Genomic DNA, 23,276 nt, shown 5'->3' on the forward strand with positions numbered 1-23,276 from the left:
TTTATATTTAATGGATTTCTGAATGCTGGTTTCCTTCTCTGCATTCACAATGCTATCTTTTTGGTTCATTTAAAACCTTCACCAAAGCATTTCACAATAAATTCACATTCATATATATTTCACTCTCTTTCTCTTTCAAAACTCCACATCATGTTACAAAAATCCTCACTGGTTTCACAATATTTTCTTATCTTTTAATTAAATATTATGCTTCCCTAATATCACATTACTAGACTATTCTTTTAAAGGGATGCAAAGATTATTTTATTCTTTGTTGTGCTTTAAACTAAAACTCGGGAGGAGGGTTGCAAAATGGATGTTCATGTAAGGAGAACAATTTTGTTTGTTAATTTTTGTTGATTTATTTGCTAAGGGCTAGATTAGAAGTGGAGCGCTAATTTTATGGCACTCCCGCAAATGGGCAAATTTGAGTTGGCAGAGGTGGTACCCCCACAAAAAAGATATATACTGTATATCCAAATAACAATAGTATTGCATTGAGCAATGAAACTTTTTTATTGGACTAACTATACATTTATAAGGTGACAAGCTTTCGGAAGAATTCCTTCCTTTCTCTAGTCTGAAACAATACTCTCTGGACTAAAACAGCTACTATATATACTGTATTTAATTTATTTTTCTAGCTGGTCCGTTGATAACTTTTTTTTTTTTTTTTGCCATTAAATAATATAGTAGATTACTTCCTCTGAGTTTCCCTAATTTATTATATAAACTGTGATGAATCTAAATAGACATTTACTGTTCATTTGTAATCTTACCTTTATTTTCTCTTTTTTAACATTAATTGTTTTGTGTATCCCTCTCATGATATCGTGTGACCATTTTATATTTTGATATTTGTTAGAGAATCAATAAAAAAAAAATATTATATAAAATGTAAATTTTCCGCTTTGTCCCTCTAGGAGTTTGGCAGCTCCAGGACAACAACGTCCAGATGTGACTTTGTGGAAAATCTCGTTAGTAAAGGCTGCTCACTGAAATATATAGAGCACCCTGGAAGTAACGTCTCTATAACTAGGAACCTCCCACTTAGTAGCAAAGGATCTGGCTCCTCAGCCTCTGACTTTATACAGATGACCCCACAGAGCCTTTCCCTATCTCTCCGGCCAGGTGAGTGTGCAACCTGTTTGTGTCTACATCAGTGGCATAGTCATTATTTATCTGCCACTTACAAGCATAAAACACAGCTTAAAGGGACAGTCAACACCAAAATTGTTATTGTTTAAAAAGATAGATAATGCCTTTACTACCCATTCCCAAGCTTTGCACAACCAACATTGTTATATTAATATGCTTTATAACATTTAAACCTTCTACATTTCTGCCTGTTTCTAAGCCACTACAGACAGCCTCTTATGCTTTTTTGTGCTCACGCCCATGGGTTGTGGATGACACAGCACTAATTGGTTAAAATGCAAGTCAATAGATAATAAAGTCATGTGATCAGGGGTCTGTCAAATGAGACTTGGATACAAGGTAATCATAGAGGTAAAAAGTATATTAATATAACAATGTTGGTTGTGTAAAACTAGGGAATGGGTAATAAAGGCGTTATCTCTTTCTAAACAATAAAAATGTTAGAGTTGACTGTCCTTTAAAGAAATAGTAATTTTGGGAGTCTGGTAATCATATATATATTTTTTTAGGGTAGTGAACGGGGGGTCTCAATAATTATTGTAAATAATGGGAATGAGGTTACATTCTCTCCTTTCTTGACTTTCTTTTTTTCTTTTTGGCTCAACTCTGGCTTAGAGCGGAGAGCCATGTTTTCCAAGAAAGGTTGATTTACAATGTATTCATTATTGCCTCCCAGAGAGTAATTTTCGGAAAACTGAACAAGGATGCTTGTTATTTTGTTATCTTATTTAGTTCAAATGTTATGTCCTTGGATAAGTCACTGCATCTTCTATAGAATATTAGACCTCATTAATTTTGCTTAAGTACTGCTTAAAATGTTATGTTGTATTTCTGTTAAAACCAATAAATAAAAAGTAAAAAAAAAATAGTTGATAGTTGATTTAGCCTCTGGTATCCCCACCTATTATGAAAGTTTCTGGCCTTGGGTCCAAGCTATAGATAAGCTGTGTAACCATAGCCAGAAGGAATTGCACTCCCAGTGAGGTATAGAACAGATAAGGTAATAAAATGTTAATTTTCCATTGTTCTCTCCAAGTATTGGTCTTTGGTTTATGGACAGATATAAAATAAAGAAGCATGTATATGTACACAATGTGATAAAGTAATGAGATCTGATTATACCTACAAGCTCAACCCATTTATTAGGTTGTGGCTTCAAAACGCAAGGCCAGCTAATACATATACACAAATAAACCTTAAACTAATTCTCATACATTTTATACTCTGCAGCTGGTAAAAAAAAAGTAATAGGAAATACATTAAGAAAAATACTATTTTATACTGTCCCTTTAAGCTCAGACCTCCAAACCTAGTGCCTATAGAGGGGGAAATATATACAGCCCAAAGTCCAGTTGATTACATCTTTAGCCCTGGTTACAGGGTGAAAACAATCCATGTAAAAACAAATTAAATGACCAGCGCAAAAGAATAACTTATATTAACAAACAGGATAATTAGGGCTCTCCCTCACCTAAGAATAAAAGGACTTGAATCTAATAAGTAAATCCTTGATGCGCAAAGAATGCTAAAATATAAGTGTAAAGGGATTTGTTTAAAAATAAAATTTTGCTCAAAACACAGGATTTTTTTTGGCCCACACCCAAGACTGATCATTTTTCTGGGATTTGATCCGCAACCTGGACTTCCATTCCTTTCAGTATTCTTTGTGTCTTCATTAGTATCTATTGTATCTATTTTTCAATGCATCATTTGATTATATTTGTATCTGTTTTTATGTGCACATGTTGATTGCAATTTTATTCTGGAACTTGGTGTTTTTGTTGTAAGAGTAAAATATAATTTTTAAACAAATCCATTTAGCATTCTTTGTGCATCTAGAAAACAATCCATGGTAAATATGCTTAAATCTATCCCATAGCCCCACAATTCTAAAAAGAAATATTTTAAAAGTTCTGTTAAACCCTATTCAACACTACTAAATGTGAATAGCTTTGCAGATGATTAAATAGTGAATGTATTATCTTTGGTAAACTGTAATAAGGACAATGTTAATGTCTACCTTTTATTTACTGTTGATTGATGGAAAGCTCTTGTTAAAAACCTATAACAACGACTGATCAGCCTTTGAGCTCTGGAAAGTAAATCTATTGTCTGAGTTTCTAGGTCACTCTGCACAGCTGCTGTGTCACTAAATGTCCACAGCCCCAAGCCATGAGTTGCATCATTGTGATGGTCAGGCCATGAGAATTGGAGTTTATTTTTAATACAGCCCCAGGGCAACCAATTACTATAAATGTATGAGCATTTGTATCTGAAATAGTTACATGTAATATGCACACATAATATGTGTATTTTGAATATGCAGTGCAAAGTATTTACTTATAACTACTTTTTTTTGAAGAGGGGATCATTCTACACCCTTTAATTGTATTATTCTTATTAATATTATGTATCATTAATACCATATTTTATAAAGTGCCTCCAAATTCCAGATAGCTTATTCTTTTGTAGACAGTGGGCAATGCATACCTAAGTATGCAATATACATTTTTGTTTGAATAGTTTTCCTTGATATGTTTTATAAAAAGATTGAGTATACAGTATACTTCTGCTGTAATATAATTGTGTTTTACAACTCCATGATTTTCATCTTTTGCAAGTCTTTGATGCAGAACTTGGAGCAGGCTGAGCTGCTGATTGGTACACTTGCTTCCCTGTCACTCAAGCGTGTGCAGTCAGTAAATCCATATGCTTCCAGAATAGGACTGGGGGCTTGAAAAACAGTTAAAGGGACACTGTGCACTAGATTATTCTTTGCATAAATGTTTTTGTAGAAGATCCATTTATATTGCCCATTTGGGAGTGTTTTTTTTTTTTTTTTTTTTTTTTTTTTTTTTTAAAGTATAGTTTTGCTTATATTTATAATAACATTGGGATGATTTTCAGACCCCTAACCAAGCCCCACAGTGTCAGATGTATACATGTGTTTACAGACTCCTGCTGGCTCCTGTTTATGTTATCTGTCTTTTCATATGCAGGGAATTAGTAGGGGGAGTGTCTGCTCCTTTTGTTTTTCCAGACCCTTTCACTGGGAGTCCCAGTCAACCTCATCAACAGTGCTAAACTGGGAGCTTCTATGTAAGTTTTTAAAAGTTTTTATACTGGATGTTAAGATCAGTATCTGTGCATATTATTCTATATAGTAGTGTCTGTTACATGCAGTTATATAAAAAATGGTGTATACTGTCCCTTTAAAGACAGAAGTGCGTTGTACTTATTGGATTTTAATCTGTTTTCCCTTTAAAGTGATAGTATACACCAATTTTCATTTAACTGCATGTAATAGACACTACTATAAAGAATAATATGCAAAGATACTGATCTAAATATCCAGCATAAAACCGTTTAAAAACTTACGACTAGATTACGAGTTTTGCGTTAGGCTTAAAAAGCAGCGTTAGCCGGTCCCAACGCTACTTTTTAACGCCCGCTGGTATTACGAGTCTTGCAGGTACAGGTGTACCGCTCACTTTTTTGGCCAGACTTGGAAATACCGCAAATCTACTTACGTAAATTGCGTATCCTCTTTTTTTCAATAGGACCTGCATAGCGCCGGTATTACGAGTCTGCCAAAAAGTGAGCGGTACACTCTCTCCTGTCAAGACTGGTACCGCATTTTGAAGTCAGTAGTTAAGAGTTTTACACTACAACGCCGTAGCATAAAACTCTTAACTAAAGTGCTAAAAAGTACACTAACACCCATAAACTACCTATTAACCCCTAAACCAAGGCCCTCCCACATCGCAAACACTAAAAGAAAAATTTTAACCCCTAATCTGCTGAACTGGACAATTACAGAAATATTATTAACCCCTAATCTGCCATCCCTAACATCGCCGCCACCAACCTACATTTATTAACCCCTAATCTGCCTCCCCAACTTTGCCGCCACTATATTAAATGTATTAACCCCTAAATCTAAGTCTAACCCTAACACCCCCTAACTTTAAATATAATTAAAAGAAATATAACTAAAAATTCCTATCATTAACTACATTATTCCTATTTAAAACTAAATACTTACCTGTAAAATAAACCCTAAGATAGCTACAATATAACTAATAGTTACATTGTAGCTAGCTTAGGATTTATTTCTATTTTACAGGCAAGTTTGTATTTATTTTAACTAGGTAGAATCGTTATTAAATAGTTATTAACTATTCAATAACTACCTTGCTAAAATAAATACAAAAGTACCTGTAAAATAAAACCTAACCTAAGTTACAATTGCACCTAACAATACACTATAATTAAATAAATTAACTAAATTAAATACAATTAAATAAATTACATACAATTACCTAAATTAAATTAGCTAAAGTACAAAAAAAAACACTAAATTACAGAAAATAATAAACAAATTACAGAAATTTAAACTAATTACACCTAATCGAATAGCCCTATTAAAATAAAAAAGCCTCTCAAAATAAAAAAAAACCCCTAGCCTTAACTAAACTACCAATAGCCCTTAAAAGGGCCTTTTGCAGGGCATTGCCCCAAAGTAATCAGTTTTTTTACCTGTAAAAAAAAAAATACAAACAACCCCCCAACAGTAAAACCCACCACCCACACAACCAACCCCCCAAATAAAAACCTATCTAAAAAAACCTAAGCTCCCCATTGCCCTGAAAAGGGCATTTAGATGGGCATTGCCCTTAAAAGGGCAGTTAGCTCTTTTGCAAGCCCAAACCCCTAATCTAAAAAATAAACCCACCGAATACACCCTTAAAAAAACCTAACACTAACCCCCTGAAGATCGACTTACCGGGAGACGTCTTCATCCAAGCTGGGCAAAGTGGTCCTCCAGATGGGCAGAAGTCTTCATCCAAGCCAGGCGAAGTGGTCCTCTAGACGGGCAGAAGTCTTCATCCAGACTGCATCTTCTATCTTCATCCGGCGTGGAGCGGGTTCATCTTCAAGACATCCGACGCGGAGCATCCTCTTCATCCGACGATTAAAACAGAATGCAGGTACCTTTAAGTGACGTCATCCAAGATGGTGTCCCTTAGATTCCAATCGGAATTAAGGTAGAAAAAATCCAATCAGCCAATAGAATGCACGCTCAATCCTATTGGCTGATTGGATCAGCCAATAGGATTGAACTTCAATCCTATTGGCTGATTGCATCAGCCAATAGGATTTTTTTCTACCTTAATTCCGATTGGCTGATAGAATTCTATCAGCCAATCGGAATCTAAGGGACGCCATCTTGGATGACGTCACTTAAAGGTACCTTTATTCAGCTTTAGTAGTCGGATGAAGAGGATGCTCCGTGTCGGAGGTCTTGAAGATGGACCCGCTCCGCGTCGGATGAAAAAAGATAGAAGATGCCGTCTGGATGAAGACTTCTGCCTGTATGGAGGACCACTTCTGCCCAGCTTGGATGAAGACTTCTCCCGGTAAGTCGATCTTCAGGGGGTTAGTGTTAGGTTTTTTTAAGGGTGTATTGGTTGGATTTATTTTTTAGATTAGGGGTTTGGGCTTGCAAAAGGGCAATGCCCATCCAAATGCCTTTTTCAGGGCAATGGGGAGCTTAGGTTTTTTTAGCTAGTATTTTATATGGGGGCTTGGTTGTGTGGGTGGTGGGTTTTACTGTTGGGGGGGTTGTTTGTATTTTTTTTTACAGGTAAAAGAGCAGATTACTTTGCGGCAATGCCCCGCAAAAGGCCCTTTTAAGGGCTATTGGTAGTTTAGTTTAGGCTGGGGGGGGGGGCTATTTGGGGGGGGGGGCTATTTTAATAGGGCTATTAGATTAGGTGTAATTAGTTTAAATATCTGTAATTTGTTTATTTTCTGTAATTTAGTGGGGGGGGTTTGTACTTTAGCTATTTTAATTTAATTTAGGTAATTGTATTTAATTTAGTTAATTTATTTAATTATAGTGTAGTGTTAGGTGTTAGTGCAACTTAGGTTAGGTTTTATTTTACAGATAAATGTGTCTTTATTTTAACTAGGTAGTTATTAAATAGTTAATAACTATTTAATAACTATTCTATCTAGTTAAAATAAATACAAACTTGCCTGTAAAATAAAAATAAACCCTAAGCTAGATACAATGTAACTATTAGTTATATTGTAGCTATTTTAGGGTTTATTTTACAGGTAAGCATTTAGTTTTAAATTGGAATAATTTATTAATGATAGGAATATTTATTTCGATTTATTTAAATTATATTTAAGTTAGGGGGTGTTAGGTTAAGGGTTAGACTTAGGTTTAGGGGTTAATAACTTTAATATAGTGGCGGCCACGTTGGGGGCTGCAGATTAGGGGTTTATAAATGTAGGTAGATAGCGGCGATGTTAGGGATGCCAGATTAGGGGTTAATAATATTTAACTAATGTTTGCGAGGCGGGAGTGCGGCGGTTTAAGGGTTAATATGTTTATTATAGTGGTGGCGATGTTGGGGGGCAGCAGATTAGGGGTTAATAAGTGTAGGTAGGTGGCAGCGACATTGGGGGCGGCAGAGTAGAGGCTAATAAATATAATGTAGGGTTTGGCGATGTTGGGGGCAGCAGATTAGGGGTTCATAAGTATAATGTAGGCGTCGGCGATGTCGGGGGTGGCAGATTAGGGTTAATAAGTGTAAGATTAGGGGTGTTTAGACTCGGGGTTCATGTTAGGGTGTTAGGTGTAGACATAGGGTGACCATATTGCTGCTTTAAAATGGGACACATTAAAAATACATATGTAAGGGTTTTTATATCTTTAAACAGCACTGAAAACAGCCTTGACATATGTATTTTTCATATGTGTCCCTTTTTAAAGCAGAAATATCGTCACCCTATGTAGACATAAATTTTATTTCCCCATAGGAATCAATGGGGCTGCGTTAAGGAGTTTTTTTTACGCTGCTTTTTTGCAGGTGTTAGACTTTTTTTCAGCCGGCTCTCCACGTTGATTCTTATGGGGAAATCGTGCACGAGCATGTTACACCAGCTCACAGCTGACTTAAGCAGCGCTGGTATTGGAGTGCAGTAATGAGCAAAATTTTGCTCAACGCTCACTTCTTGCCTTTTAACGACGGGTTTCTCAAAACTCATAATACCAGCGCTGTAGGTAAGTGAGCGTTGAGGGAAAACTGCTCGTTAGCACCGCACAGCCTCTAACACAAAACTTGTAATCTGGGCCTTACTTAGAAGCTCAGGGTTTAGCACTGTTGAAAAGGTTAGTTGGAACACCCACTGCAAGGGGTTCTATAGCAAAAAAAGCAGACACTCCCCCTTCCTCTGCATATGAAAAGACTCTTTACACAAACAGGAGCAAGCTGAAGTAGGAATATATCAGTATTTTCCTAAAACTTTGGGGCTTGGTTAGGAGTCTGAAAATCAGTGCAATGTTATCTAAAAATAAGCAAAACTATATAAAAAAAAAAGCTGTATAGGCTATATAAATGGATCATCTACAAAACATTTTTGCAAAGAAAAATCTAATGTATAATGTCCCTTTAATGAATGATTCCTAGAAGAGAGGGGGAAAAAAGAGTACTTGGCTGTACAATGTAAATCTTCTCTATGGAGTTGAGGTCACAAGTCTGCCACGGGTGTTGCTGAGAAGTTCCTTTAGTCTCCTCCACTTTTGACCATACTCAACTGATGTACTCTGTTAGTAACAGGGCAGGATGGGCTCTCTACTGTATTCTCAAGATTAATCAAAGGGTTAGAACAGAGTACATCAAATGTCTCGCCTAGCCCACAGGATCTAAATGTATATGTGAGGCATAGCTAGACTACAGCAGCAGAGTAATTCACTGTGTTTACAGCCTTAGAATATCGTTACAGGCTGAGCTTACTGACATTACACTTGTTATAGGGTAACTTGGTCAGTACCTGCATGTCTCATTTCTCACACAAGTGATATACTGTATGTATATGTGCATCAGAACCAGACTTCAGCAACAAGGTGCTGCCTTCTCTTCTTCCCTCACTTTGGTGGTGTCTCTCTACAAGCGCATTCACTGCTTGTTTCACCGGAGGGGTAATATTGCCCTAAATCATGAGCAAAGGGTTTTTATTCCGGTGGACATATATATTGTTTGTATTACAAATCACTTTGGAAATCATAGTGAGCGGTTTATCAGCTATTCCTACAGTGCTTCTGTCACTTCCAACGCTTCTGACACTTATTTAGGTACAGTATACTGGGTTCTATTAATTAAAGGCTACGCTGACAACTTTTTTAAATTTTGGTTTTCCTTGCATGCCGCATTAATCTGCCTGGTTTTTCTATATCTTCTTATCTGAAGTGCTTAGACTTGTGTTCATGTTGCACTATTGCAGGATATTATTATGGAGAAGACTGATGTATGAGTGTGTATTATCTATGGGTTTATTTCCCATCTGGCTACTTGCCTCAGATAAAATATCTCAATACTGTTCATGTATTTATTTCTGTTTGTCTGTTTTTGTTTTTCATCTCTGTAATGGGTGGTGTTGTGTCTTGCCACTGTAACTTTACTATGGTTATATTTTGATGCACAATTGTACACCCTTGAGTTATTATTGCTGTGCAATGTTTTATTTGGGAGAGCATACTACAGGATATCCCATATATTGTAGTACTGCTACACACAGGTATAATTGTGCAGGTGTGTGTGGTTACTGCAGCATATCAAGTATCTTGTACTTCTGCTATACACTGCGGTGCAATGGTGTGTGACTTTACTTGTAAGAGGTTACTTTAGGATATTTCTTATATCCGGTTATATTATTGTAATTAGTGTATATTACTATAACACAGCTAATCCTACTTCATACTATCAGTGTATATATGTATATATATAGATTTCTACAATAGAGCTAATGCTACTCTTGTTGATGTACACCTTGTTGACATTTCCATCTAAAGGGGAGGAGAGTCCACTGCTTTATTCATCACTTGTGGGAAATGAGAACCTGGCCACCAGGAGGAGGCAAAGACACCCCAGCCAAAGGCTTAAATACCTCCCCCACTTCCCTCATCCCCAGTCATTCTTTGCCTTTCATCACAGGAGGTTGGCAGAGAAGTGTCGGAAGATTTGTAGTAGTCTCTTAAGGAGGGTAGTACTCTTCGCTATGGGACTGGAGTTTTAAGAAGTCCTGTCAGCCTCTCAGCGATAGCATGGGTGAAAGTTAGAGTCTGGAGGTGCAGGGAGAGTTCTTCTGCGAAACCATCCCGACTCATATTAACAGCTCCTTAAGCAATCAGTGTTGACGAGTTTCGCTGCCTGCTTTTATTCTCTCAAGTCCATGTCAGGAGCGATGCTACTAACCTGCCACACTTGAAGGGCCGTGTTCCTGTTCCACGGCGTTGATTCTGGTAAGATTGTTTCAATATATATATATATATATGTGATAACGCAAGAAGACAGGGTCACAGTGTGACTCCTTTTTACCTGTATAGAATCTAGGGTAATAGCCTCGGAAGGGGGTTATGGAACAGGGGGAATTTTAATATAAATAATAATGCTTATTGTGTTTTTTGCTGCACTTGTGGGAGATGAGGCTCTGTCAGTGTGGAACAGTTAGAAAGAGATTGAGGGGGGCTTTTTTGGCGCGTCTCTCGCTCAGTGCAGGGGCGGTCCTACATGGCACTCCATGTGACTCGGTCTGGCCTCAGTTACTTCCTCTTTCTCAACCTGTGTTCAGAGGAGACAAAAGCTGTTTCTTGTAGTCCGGGTCATAGGAGGTGGTGAGTGCCCCTGCCATTGGGATATAAAGGTGCCATTTAATAAAAAATTAGGTCCGTAATAAAGGCGCAAGCTATGGAGGACTCTGATATGTTGGAGGATACTCCTTCTTTATCTAAACCTACTAACTGTGTATACTGTTCGGAAGTTCCAGTGGAACCGCCGTTACAACTCTGTTCCACATGTTATGACAATATTACTACTTCAAAAAAGAATTAAGTATTTAGTACGACTGAGCCGTCCACCTCTGAGGGTTCTCCGTCCGGTGAGGTGCGTTCCCTACAAGCATCTCGATTACACAAGCAGTTCGCCAGGGCACTACTAATCCTCCCGTGGGAGGGGTCCTTTGGCCTCCTGACTTTGCCGATCAGTTGCAGACGGCGGGTTCCTGCGCCATAAATGAGATAACTCGTCATCCTAAGTGCAAGTGGAAGGTACGGCACTGCTATCCGTCTCAGGGGTCTTCAACTCCACTGGATATCTCGGACAGATTATCCTCTGAGGAGGACAACTCCGACTTATCAGAGGATGTCGCTTCTGGGTCGGAATCGGCTACTTCTAGGCCTCCGTTCGCGGAGGAACCAGATTTCAAATTTAAGATGGAGCATTTGCGTTTCCTGCTGAAGGAAGTGCTTGCTACGCTGGAGGTTACAGAACCTTCGATCCCTAAACTGGATAGGGTTTACGAGGACAGGGTAGTGCCCAGGCCTTCTCGGTTCCTATCAAAATGGTGAACATTATTAAAAATGAATGGGAGAAACTGGGTTCGTCCCTTTTTCCTCCCTCGTCTTCTTTTAAGAAGCTTTTCCCCATTCCGGACACGCAGTTTGAACTGTGGGGAACCGTCCCTATGGTGGATGGTGCTATCTCCACGCTCGCTAAGAGAACGACCATTCCGCTTGAGGATAGCTCCTCTTTTAAGAAACCCATGGATAAAAAGATGGAGTTCATGTTGCGGAAGATGTTCCAGCTGACGGGGTTTGTTTTCCAACTGGCGGCGGCAGTCACTGCGGTGGCTGGTGCGGCTACCTATTGGTGTGATGCACTATCAGCAATGGTCGAGGTGGAGACCCCCCCTCGATGAGATTTTGGATCGAATCAAAGTCTTAAGGGTAGCACGTTCATTCATTTGTGATGCTAACATGCAGATTATTCGCTTGAATGCTAAAACGTCTGGGTTTTCTATTTTAGCTCGCAGGGCTCTGTGGCTAAAATCGTGGTCTGCTGACATGACGTCTAAGTGTCGCTTGCTTTCCCTACCATTCAAGGGGAAGGTTTTGTTTGGCCCTGGCCTGGATTCTATCATGTCTACAGTCACGGGTGGCAAGGGTGCCTTTTTACCGCAGGATAAGAAAGCCAAACCTAAGGGATCTACTTTTCATCCCTTTTGTGCAGACTAGTCTCAGCGCCAGCAGCCTTCCACAAAATATGAGCAATCCAAGGGATCTTGGAAGCCAGCAAAATCTTGGAACAAGTCCAAGGAGAACAAGAAGCCCACAGAGTCAAAGTCGGCATGAAGGGGTGGCCCCCAACTCGTCCTTAGACCAGGTAGGGGGCAGACTATATATTTTTGCGGTGGTCTGGAGGGGAGACGTTACAGACCCTTGGGTCCTAGAGGTCATTACCCAGGGGTACAGGATAGGTTTCAAATCGTATCTGCCCAGAGGCAGGTTCCTCCTGTCAAACATTTCTTCAAGACCAGAAAAGAGAGACGCCTTCCTAGGGTGTGTGAGGAATCTCTTAACTCTCGGGGTAATTGTCCCAGTTCCTCCGGCAGAAAGAGGTCTGATGTATTATTCAAACCTTTTCGTGGTCCCAAAGAAGGAGGGCACGTTTCATCCAATTCTGGACCTAAAGGCCCTAAACAAGTTTTTGTCAGTCCCATCATTCAAGATGGAGACGATCAGGTCAATTTTGCCCCTGGTTCAAGAGGGGCAATTCATGACGACTATAGACCTGAAGGATGCATACCTTCATGTTCCAATCCACAAAGATCACTACAAATTTGTAAGGTTTGCCTTCCTGGACCAGCACTTCTAGTTTGTGGCCCTTCCGTTTGGTCTTGCGACGGCCCCAAGAATCTTTACAAAGGTTCTGGGAGCTCTTCTCACAGTAGAGAGAGCCAAAGAGATTGCAGTGGCTCTGTATCTGGATGATATCCTGGTCCAGGCTCCATCCTACAGTCTGGCGGAGGATCATTCGAGAGCTGTACTCCTTCTACTTCGGTCCCATGGGTGGAAGATAAACGAAGGAAAGAGTTCATTGGTCCCCAGCAACAGGGTGGAGTTCCTGGGTATGATACTAGATTCTTCTGCAATGAAGATATTCCTGACAGACCAGAGACGTTGCAAGCTTGCGTCCAACTCTCTAGCCCTGCAGACATCCTCCAGGGTATCTGTGGCCAAGTGTATGGAGGTAATCGGGCTCATGGTATCCAGCATAGATGTCATCCCCTTTGCTAGGTTCCATCTCAGACCTCTTTATCTGTGCATGTTGAGACAATGGAATGGTGATCATGCAGATTTGTCCCAACAGATATCTCTGGACTGACCCGTGAGGGAGTCCTTGTCTTGGTGGACCCGACCTGGCCATTTGATTTTAGGGGACTTCCTTCCTGAGACCTTGGCGGTACCCTGGGACTTCAACCTAATCTACATATTTCCACTGTTGCCTCTTCTACCTCGAGTAGTGGCCCGCATAGAGCAGGAGCAAGCTTCGGCTATTCTAATTGCTCCGTCATGGTGGGGGAGGACGTGGTTTGCGGATCTAGTGGCGATGTCGTCCTATCCGCCATGGAAGTTGCCTTTTTTCAAGGATCTGCTAGTTCAAGGTCCTTTTCTACATCAAAATATCGATTGGAGATTGAACGCCTAGTCTAAGCCAAAAGAGGTTTTTTGGAGAGAGTGATTGACACTCTCATTCAAGCTAGGAAGCTGGTCACTAGACGCATCTACCACAAGGTGTGGAGGACCTACTTGTCCTGGTGTGAGGAACAAGGATACCCATGGCACAAGGTCAAGGTATCTGGGATTTTGACCTTTCTCCAGGATGGTCTGGATAAGGGTCTTGCCGCCAGTTCCCTAAGGGGACAGATCTCGGCTTTATGTTTACTGTTGCATAAGAAGCTTGTGGAGCTTTCTGACATTCATTCCTTTGTTCAGGCTCTGGTAAGGATTAGACCGGTCTTCAGGAATCCGACTCCTCCCTGGAACTTAAACTTGGTGCTTAAGGTTTTGCAGAGGGCTCTGTTTGAGCCTATACATGCCCTGGACATTAAGATTCTCTCATGGAAGGTCCTGTTGTTATTGGCTATTGCATCGGCACGCAGAGTCTCTGAGTTGGCGGCCTTACAATTTGAGCCTCCTTACTTTGTTTTTCATGCTGACAAAGCCGTTCTGCGAACTGGTTTGGGATTTCTTTCCAAGGTAGTGTTGAGTCATAATAACCAGGAAATAGTGTTTCCTTCCTCATGTCCTAACCCTTCCTCTTTAAAGGAGAGGTTGCTTCATAATCTGGATGGGGTTCGGGCCTTGAAGCCACAAAGCCATGGTCTAAAAAATAAAACTTACCAGGATAGGCTCAATGACCTACATATATATAGCTTAGAGTAGAGAAGGGAAAGAGGTGATATGATAGCAACTTTCAAGTACGTTAAAGGGCTTAGTAAAACTGAGGCTGTGGGTATTTTACATAAAATGGAAAATTCAAGAACAATCAATCATGATCTCAAGCTAAAGGGTAGTAGATTCAGGATTAATTTGAGGAAGCACTTCTTTACAGAAAGAGTGATTGATTTATGGAATAAACTTCCTCAAGAGGTAGTAGCGACAAACACTGTGGGGGACTTTAAAAATGCATGGGACAAGCATAAGGCTATCCTACAAACTAGATAAGTTTATACTGTTAGGCAATATCGGGCAGACTTGCTGGGCCTATGGCTCTTATCTGCCGTCAATATCTATGTTTCTAAGGAGTTCAGACAGATGTGGTCTTTATTCGTTGTGTGCTCTAGAAGGCGCAGAGGTCCTCTGCAACTTCTCTTTCTTTTTGGTTGAGGAGTATGATCTGTCTGGCTTATGAAACAGCGGGACACAAGCCTCCTTAGAGGGATTACGGCTCACTCGACTAGAGCTGTGGCCTCTTCTTGGGCCTTTAAAAATGAGGCTTCTATGGAGCAGATTTGTAAGGCATCCTTACATACTTTTGCAAAATTTTACAAATTTTACGTTTTTGCTTCGGCGAGGAAGGTTCTGCAGGCTGTGGTGCCCTCAGTATAGGGACCGCCTCCTTATCCTCCCATTTACTTCATTCAGTGTCCTCTAGAGCTTGGGTATTTGTTCCCACAAGTGATGAATGAAGCAGTGGACTCTCCTCCCCTTTAGATGGAAAACATAAATTATGCTTACCTGATAATTTCATTTCCATCGCGTGGAGGAGAGTCCACTGCACACGCCCGTTCTCCGGTGGGCGAACCTAAATTTATTTTTGTTCTTCTGGCACCATTTATACCCTGATATTTCTCCTACTGTTCCTTGTTCCCTTGGCAGAATGACTGGGGGATGAGGGATGTGGGGGAGGTATTTAAGCCTTTGGCTGGGGTGTCTTTGCCTCCTCCTGGTGGCCAGGTTCTTGTTTCCCACAAGTGATGAATGAAGCAGTGGACTCTCCTCCCCACGATGGAAATTAAATTATCAGGTAAGCATAATTTATGTTTTTTATCTACTGATAAGGGTGCGTAATAAGTGTTATTTCCTATATCAATGTTCATATTCTGCATCTTTTTGTAGGATTTAGTTGATTGATTTCTTAGCATTCTTTTTACCTTTTTTTATATTTCTGTAATCAGTTGGATTACTGTAATAAGTCTAATACTACTGTATATTAACGTATGTGAAATTCAGTAAATTTGTTTTTCTAGCGATTGTAGTTTGGTATTCAGAGTGATTTACTGTTATAGTTCTACCACCACTACATATTGCGGTATGTTCAGTTTTATTACATAGTTTGGCTAGCATTTCTATGCCAAATATCTTCTGGTAATCGGAGTACTTTAATATAATAGTGCTAATGAAGTATTCTGTCTTTGTAGATATGCAACACATTATATGTTCTATGACTTTGAAGTACTTAATACTATAATATATGCTCATCTAGGTATATACCTTTCATTCATATTACTTTGCATGTTTAATCCAAATGCACTCATGCAGGATCTCTCTGTATTTTCCTTATTACTGGAGATCTTTTAGAGATAAGATATGTTGGTATCTCTTTTATTCCTATTGTATGGTTAATTTATCTATATGCACATATGTTTCTCATGCAGATACTGCTCAATAAAGGGACAGTTTACACACACAAAGAGGAGTTTCCCTTTCTAAATTGTTCTCCATCATCCATTTTACCCGCTGGAGTGTATTAACTTGTTTTCAAGTAGCTCCTTTACCTCTATTTCGGCATTTGAAATGACTGATTTAGCCTGTGGAATCACTATTTATACTGAAAGTGTCTATACTGGAGACTAGGCTATTGACAAGCCTATGTAATCACAGCCAGTAGAAGGAATTAAACTATCAGTGGGGTTTCAGGATAATTAATAAGATGTTAATTGTCCATTGCTCCCTCTCATCAGTATTGAGTTTTGGTTTACAGCCAAATATAAGGTAAGGATGCAAGTGTGTGTATCATGAAATCTGATATTACTTGCAAGCTCATTGTATTAGGCTGTGGTTTAAGAGTACAAACCAGTTAATTCTTATACAAAGATAAGCATTGTGTATTATCTTTGTAAGTATATGCAGCATCTGCTTATTCTGGACATGGATTTACAAATATCTTCTGTGTACCTGTGAGTCTATGGCCCCTATTTATGAAAGTCTGGCGGACCTGATCCGACAGTGCGGATCAGGTCCGCCAGACCTCGCTGAATACGGCGAGCAATACGCTCGCTGTATTCAGCATTTCACCAGCAGCTCACAAGAGTTGTTGGTGCAACGCCGCCCTCTGCAGACTCACGGCCAATGGGCCGCCAGCAGGGAGGTGTCAATCAACCCGATCGTACTCGATCGGGTTGATTTCCGGCGATGTCTGTCCGCCTGCTCAGAGAAGGCGGACAGGTTATAGAGCAGCGGTCTTTGTGACCGCTGCTTCATAACTGCTGTTTCTGGCGAGCATCCAGCTCCATACGGAGCTTGATAAATATGCCCCTATATGTGGTCTAGTCAGTAAGACCATATGACAGGTAAAATAGGTGTGTATGCTTAAGTATATACTGTATATTACATACTAATGCCTATGTCATGTACAGATTTCTAAATTTGGTATAAACGTATGTATAGGTTTATATATTTTGGACTCTTCAGGAAACTTAGTTTATCAGGCACATGGGTTTATGGTGTCTTCATACCTGTTCGATATTTTTGTTCAAGCTCCATTTTTTTTCTTTTGGCGTCTGCACATAGGGAGAATTTACTGTGGTTCTTTACAGTCATGAAGGAAAGGTACATGTGATCTAGATTCCTTGTCCACGTCCGCAAGGGAGCTATCCTAGACTATATATTTATATGAAGCTGCTTCTCTGAACTATGCAAACTAAAGTTGATTTAAATTTGACTCTAGTTGCAATATTTGTCTTAGTAAGATCTAACCTGGAGGTTGTGGGTCTCTTAGTGGCGACCTTAGATGCTGTTACTTTTTGTGGTATTCCACTTTCGTTCATTGCCGTTTTGCATGTCATGTTAGCTGAATGGATCCTCCTCTAACCTGTCTTAAACAATCTTTCGAATAAGGTACTCGGGACATTTCTTTTTGGTGATAATTTCCCATTCCAGTTTCAGGGAATGATTTGACAAGCTGGGGATGTGAGACTGCCTCCATTTTATTTTGGAGCTCTGTGCGATCTTTAGAGCTTTTCGGGCTGCTTATTCTTTTTCTTCGATTGGTGGTACCCACACTTCTCTAGTGGTGAAAAAGGTACCTCTAGAGTTGGGCAGAAACTCATCCTGTATTATTTCAGTCTTTATCTTTTTTTGGAGTCTTCCTCTAGGAATCTGAATATTTGATTTGTCACCTTTCATCATTTGACTGGGCTCTCAATCAGAAGATTTTCACCCAGTTCAAATTTTGCTGGGCCTTTTCTGGAAGATTGATCTATATCTCATCTGTACCACAAGCTTCACAGAAATGGGATGCATTTTGGAGATCTTCAGGTAGAGCTGATAGTTGCAATAGCAGTTCCTTGGTCTTATCAGTTATTTTCTCCAGTGGTGCTTTTACTGAGGGTAGATTGTCCGGATCAAGCAGTGAAAAACTTTGGAAATATTATTAGCTTGCCTTCGGAGGATGTGGTCTGCAAATCTCATCCAGATGTCTAAGGCTTCTTCATGGCATAGTCCTTTTTTTGTCAATCTTACTTTCAGATTCTCTTCAGCTATTTAATCTGCCATTACTGAGGTTGACTGATTTGAATTGGAATGCTCGCCTTTCTGATATTCAGGTTTTAATTGTATTGAACCGGTCTTCAGCTCTATTTCTTCTCAATGGAGCCCGAGTTTGATTCTCAGGTTTTCAGTGTCCGTTCTTGATTCAATGCAGGCTATGTACATTCATTTTTTATTTTGGAATGTATTGTTTTTCTTATTGATCTCCTCGGTTAGGAGAGTACTGGAATAACAGTTTCCTTTGTATCAACTTATTTGGTGTTTCACAAGGACACAACTTTTTCTTCTGTTTTCAAAGAATGATACTTCGGTTAATCAAAATTAAAGACTGCAACATGGTTATTTTTGCACACCTTCAAAATATTATCTTTTGGCAGTGTTTGTTTTGGTGGTAACAACTCTTGATAGGAAGTTTTTTCAGGCAGTAGTTTCTGGTAAATTGGTGCCTGCCTTTCTGTATTTTTCCCACCGAGTTTTTGTGGACTTCACAGCTTGGGTATGGTTCCTAACATTAAGGAATTGTGGACTCTCACAAATCAAAGAAATAAAACATAATTTATGCTTACCTAATAATTCCTTTCTTTCTGATTGGTAAGAGTCCTCAAACCCACCGTCTATTCTTAAAAGGACAGTCAACACCAGAATTTTTGTTGTTTTAAAAGATAGATAATCCCTTAATTACCAATTCCCCAGTTTTGCATAACCAACACAGTTATAATTATACACATTTTACCTCTGTAATTACCTTGTATCTAAGCCTCAGCAGACTGCCCCCTTATTTCAGTTCTTTTGACAGACTTGCATTTTAGCCAATTAGAGCTGTCTCCATGGTAAATTCATGTGCATGAGCTCAATGTTGTCTATATGAAACATATGAACTAATGCCCTCTAGTGGTGAAAAACTATCAAAATGCATTTAGATTAGAGGCGGCTTTCAAGGTCTAAGAAATTAGCATATGAACCTCCTAGGTTTACCTTTCAACTAAGAATACCAAGAGAACAAAGCAAAATTGGTGATAAAAGTAAATTGGAAAGTTGTTTAAAATTACATGTCCTATCTGAATCATGAAAGTTTTTTTTGGACTTGACTGTCTCTTTAATGGCTGCAGTTCTAGTTTGCACCTCTTTACCCTACTATCCTTCTTGCTTCTTCCTCCTATACTTGGCTATACAACATACTGAGAGGGAACAGGAAGTAGGTAGGATATTAAAGCTCTTGCTGTAGGTTGTCTTTGTCTCCTCCTGGCGGCCAGGTGATGAATTTCCAACAGTATGGCATTGTGGACTCTCACCAACCAGAAAGAAAGGACTTTATAAGGTAAGCATAAATGATGTTTTTGCCTGTGGTATCCCAATCTATACTTCTAAATACAGCAGAATTAAATGATTGGCAAATACACAATGTAAAGACAATGCAATAGCACTTACTTTAAATTTAAAATGAGCAGTAGAATATTTTTTAGCACATTTAAAACTTCATCCAATTCTCCCTCTCCTTGTATCACGTGACAGCCATCAGCCAATCACAAAATGCATATACATTTATACTGTGTACTTTCACACTTCCAGTGGAAGGTATGAGAGATAAGAAATAAAATGTTATTTCCAATTGTTCTCTCTATGTATTGAGCTTTGGTATACAGACAGAGATAATAATAAAAAAGCATGTGCGTGTACAGAAGGTAATAAAATATGGAAATTTTATTTCCCTGCAAGCTCAACCCATTTTAATAGGTTGTGGTTTAAAATAACAAACCCAGCTTTTTCATATACAAAAAAAAGACAGAGAAGCAATTTCTCATACATTTTATACCCTGTAGCTGGTATAACAAGTCATTAGAAAAACATTGAGGAAAAACAACTGTACACTGTCCCCTTAAAAAAATTCTGCAAGCAAGTTTTTGTTTTTTTATATTCCAAAGTTGTCCCTTTTTATCCCCTTTTCTTCTCTGCAAGTTTTCAACTCACTTTTTATGTTGCAAACTTGCAAAGTGTGTTGCCACAGTACAAATACTGGTGTATGCCGCTGCACAGAGGGCATCTATAACATAAATGGTATATGTTTGATTTTTTCAGAAGGAAGGTTACTTGCTTGTGTTTAGGTAGAGACCTTTTTGCAACAGTTCCTTCAGGAACAAAACCCTGACATAAAACAAAAGCTACCTGTATTGTATTGTGGTCTTTTAAATGCAATTTTTTGCATGTTAGTCATTTCAAATCCACTTTGTAATAATCTGAGAGTTTCCTTGGTAGCAAATATTTACTCATGCTAATTTTTCTAGCATTAAAGGTACAGTCAAGTGAAAATTAAACTTTCATGATTTAGATAGAGCACACAATTTTAAACAACTTAACAATTCACTTCCATTATTTAAATGTGCACAATTTATTATATGCATACTTTCTGAGGTACAAGCTACTACTGAGCATGTGCAAGATTCACAACTTATACATATACGCATTTTGTGATTGGCTGATGGTTGGCCAATGATACATTAGGAAGAAAAATGTAACCAACTTTGACATTTATCAGAAAAAAATAATACTCTTTAAAAGTGCTTTTACATTGTCTCTTTATTATGCATTTATTGATTACGCTATTGTACTGTGTTTATTAGTCCTTTAACCACTTTGCATACCATTGTAACCATACGTTGTTAAAGTAACATTCAGCTCACAGTCCTGTAAGAAAAATATGTCTCAGCAGTGGAAACCGCTAAAGGAAAAACTTAAGTTCAAACATGGCAGCATCCATTACTTTATAGAGACTCAGTGGTATTTAGAAAACCAACAATTTTTATAATTAAATTACAGAAAAAGGGGACAAAATAAATAATGAAAGTATATTGCATTTTTTTATTACACATAATTAAAAGTTTCATATTACAATCTCATACTGTTTACTGGGTCTATATCAAAAGACTGAAGTACAAAAGACCGAACACCGAAATCCAGAAGTTCTAAATATCGAAACTTAAAAATGGCGACACATCATAATCCCGAATTTTAAAATGCCGAAAAAATAAAATCCCTAACTTGTAAAATACCGAAAACCAAAATCCCAAAACAATGAAATCCTGTAAGATTACCTTAATGTATCTTTGCCGGCGACCACAACAAATGATGGAAGATCTCTGTGAAGTCGTTTCCTCACAAAAAGGCTTTGATAAATTAAATGTACAAGGCTATTTAATGGTGAAAGATAAAAGTGTAAACGATAATTATTATTTTGCCTGTGAAAATAGAAAATCACTGAGTTGCTACGGTCGAGCAATAACCAGACTTTCAAATGCACAGCATATACTTAAAAAAAAATGTCAACCACAACCAATCTCCAAATACAAGTGGAGCAAATGTTTACAAGATTGTACAAGAAGTGAAAACGCAGGCAAAAAACACAAGAAATCGCCCCTGTCAAATCATTTAATTGTGTACAACTTCTGCAGAAATAGCGCCATACTTACCTTCTACAAATTCCCTTCGTCAAAGAATTTGAAAAGCTCAGCGACCTTCAGAACAAAGGACTCTTGCTGGCATAGAAGTTCCTCTAACATTACAAAACACATTAAATGGTGAACAATTCCTAATTAGGGATTTGACAATCAAAGAAGACAGACTTCTTATATTCAGCACTAAGTCTAACATTGAAAAACTAGCGCATGCTTCACTTTGGATAATGGATGACACCTTCAAAACTGTCACCACTGTTTTTTACCAACTATATACAATTCATGCCCCTATTGGAGCACTAAATTCCAGAACATATCCACTTGTTTATGTATTAATGAATGGAAAAAGTGAAGCACTTTATAAATGCTTATTTGAAGATTTGGTGGACTTTGCAGAAGAAAATCAATTTCAATTAAATGACAGATTTAGAATTAGGTGCAATCAAAGCTTATCAAAGTGAATTTAAAGATGTTAGCAATAAAGTGTGTTTTTTCGATTTTCCCAATGCATTTGGCGCCAAATTCAGACAAGTGGGATAGCCACACAATATGGCACTGCCGAAAACTTTAGTTTAAAAATGCGGCAATTATCTGCATTGGCATTTCTGGATTCCAGGAGGTTTTAATAAACGAAAGCCACATATGCCTGAAGAAGCTGGTGAAGTTATAGAGTGGTTTGAAAATAATTATGTACTTGGCAGAATTAGACGACATTTACAGAATGGTACTGCTGTTCGATCACCTGTATTGTTTCCACCAAATTTGTGGTCAGTACATGACAGTATTCAAAATAGATTTCCCCATACCCAAAACAATGTAGAAGCGTAGCACAGAAGATGGGACCATTTAATAGGGAATGCTCATGTTGGTGTATACTACATAATTGAAGAATTTCAAAAAGAGCAGCGCCACGTTGAAAATGAATGCGAACGCATTCTCAGAGGAGGGCCACGCCCTAAAAGAAGAAAAGAAGCTATACGTCGTGATGCAAGAATTCAAAATATAATTAATGATTGTGAAAGTCTTCCAGCTGTTACTTACTCCATGCAATTGTCCATGATCTATCTCTCTAATCTCCCAATAAATCTGCAGTCCATATATTCACTATCTTTTTCCCTCTGCTTCACTATTTTTTCCCCTCTGCCTGCAGGGTTCAAGGGGGCGCCCCGCCGATCCTCTAGCATCCACCCCAAGTGAACCTTGGGGAATGAGGTTTACAAGTCTCACCCCCCTTGAACCCCCCAGACGGAGGCAAAATGATAGGGGACATCACAGAACATCATATATCTAGTTTTTTTTTAAGTTTAGGGATTTTGCATTTTCGGAATTTTGATTTTCAGGATTTTTTAATTTAGGGATTTTGTTCTTTCTGTATTTTGATTTTCGGGATTTTGATTTTCAGGATTTTTTAATTTAGGGATTTTGTTCTTTCTGTATTTTGATTTTCGGGATTTTAGACATTCGGGATTATGATCTTTCTGGATTTCAACATTCTGTCTTTTGGTATTAGGGATTTTGAGTTTCGGGATTTTGATTGCCTCCCC

General features: G+C 38.7%; 1 protein-coding gene across 1 annotated transcript in view; it reads left to right on the plus strand.

Annotated features, from left to right (window-relative positions):
* The window catches only part of LOC128644718 (integrin beta-5-like), a gene marked incomplete at its 3' end in the record, with an annotated part of 82,543 nt that overhangs the window by 42,204 nt on the left and 17,063 nt on the right, over positions 1–23,276 (plus strand). The window contains exon 3 of the mRNA XM_053697238.1: positions 924–1,131. Within this exon, the coding sequence (XP_053553213.1) occupies positions 924–1,131 (208 nt within the window). The remainder of the gene's footprint in view (positions 1–923; positions 1,132–23,276) is intronic.

Source organism: Bombina bombina, unplaced genomic scaffold, assembly GCF_027579735.1.
Source record: "Bombina bombina isolate aBomBom1 unplaced genomic scaffold, aBomBom1.pri scaffold_1176, whole genome shotgun sequence".
NCBI classification, from domain to species: domain Eukaryota; kingdom Metazoa; phylum Chordata; class Amphibia; order Anura; family Bombinatoridae; genus Bombina; species Bombina bombina.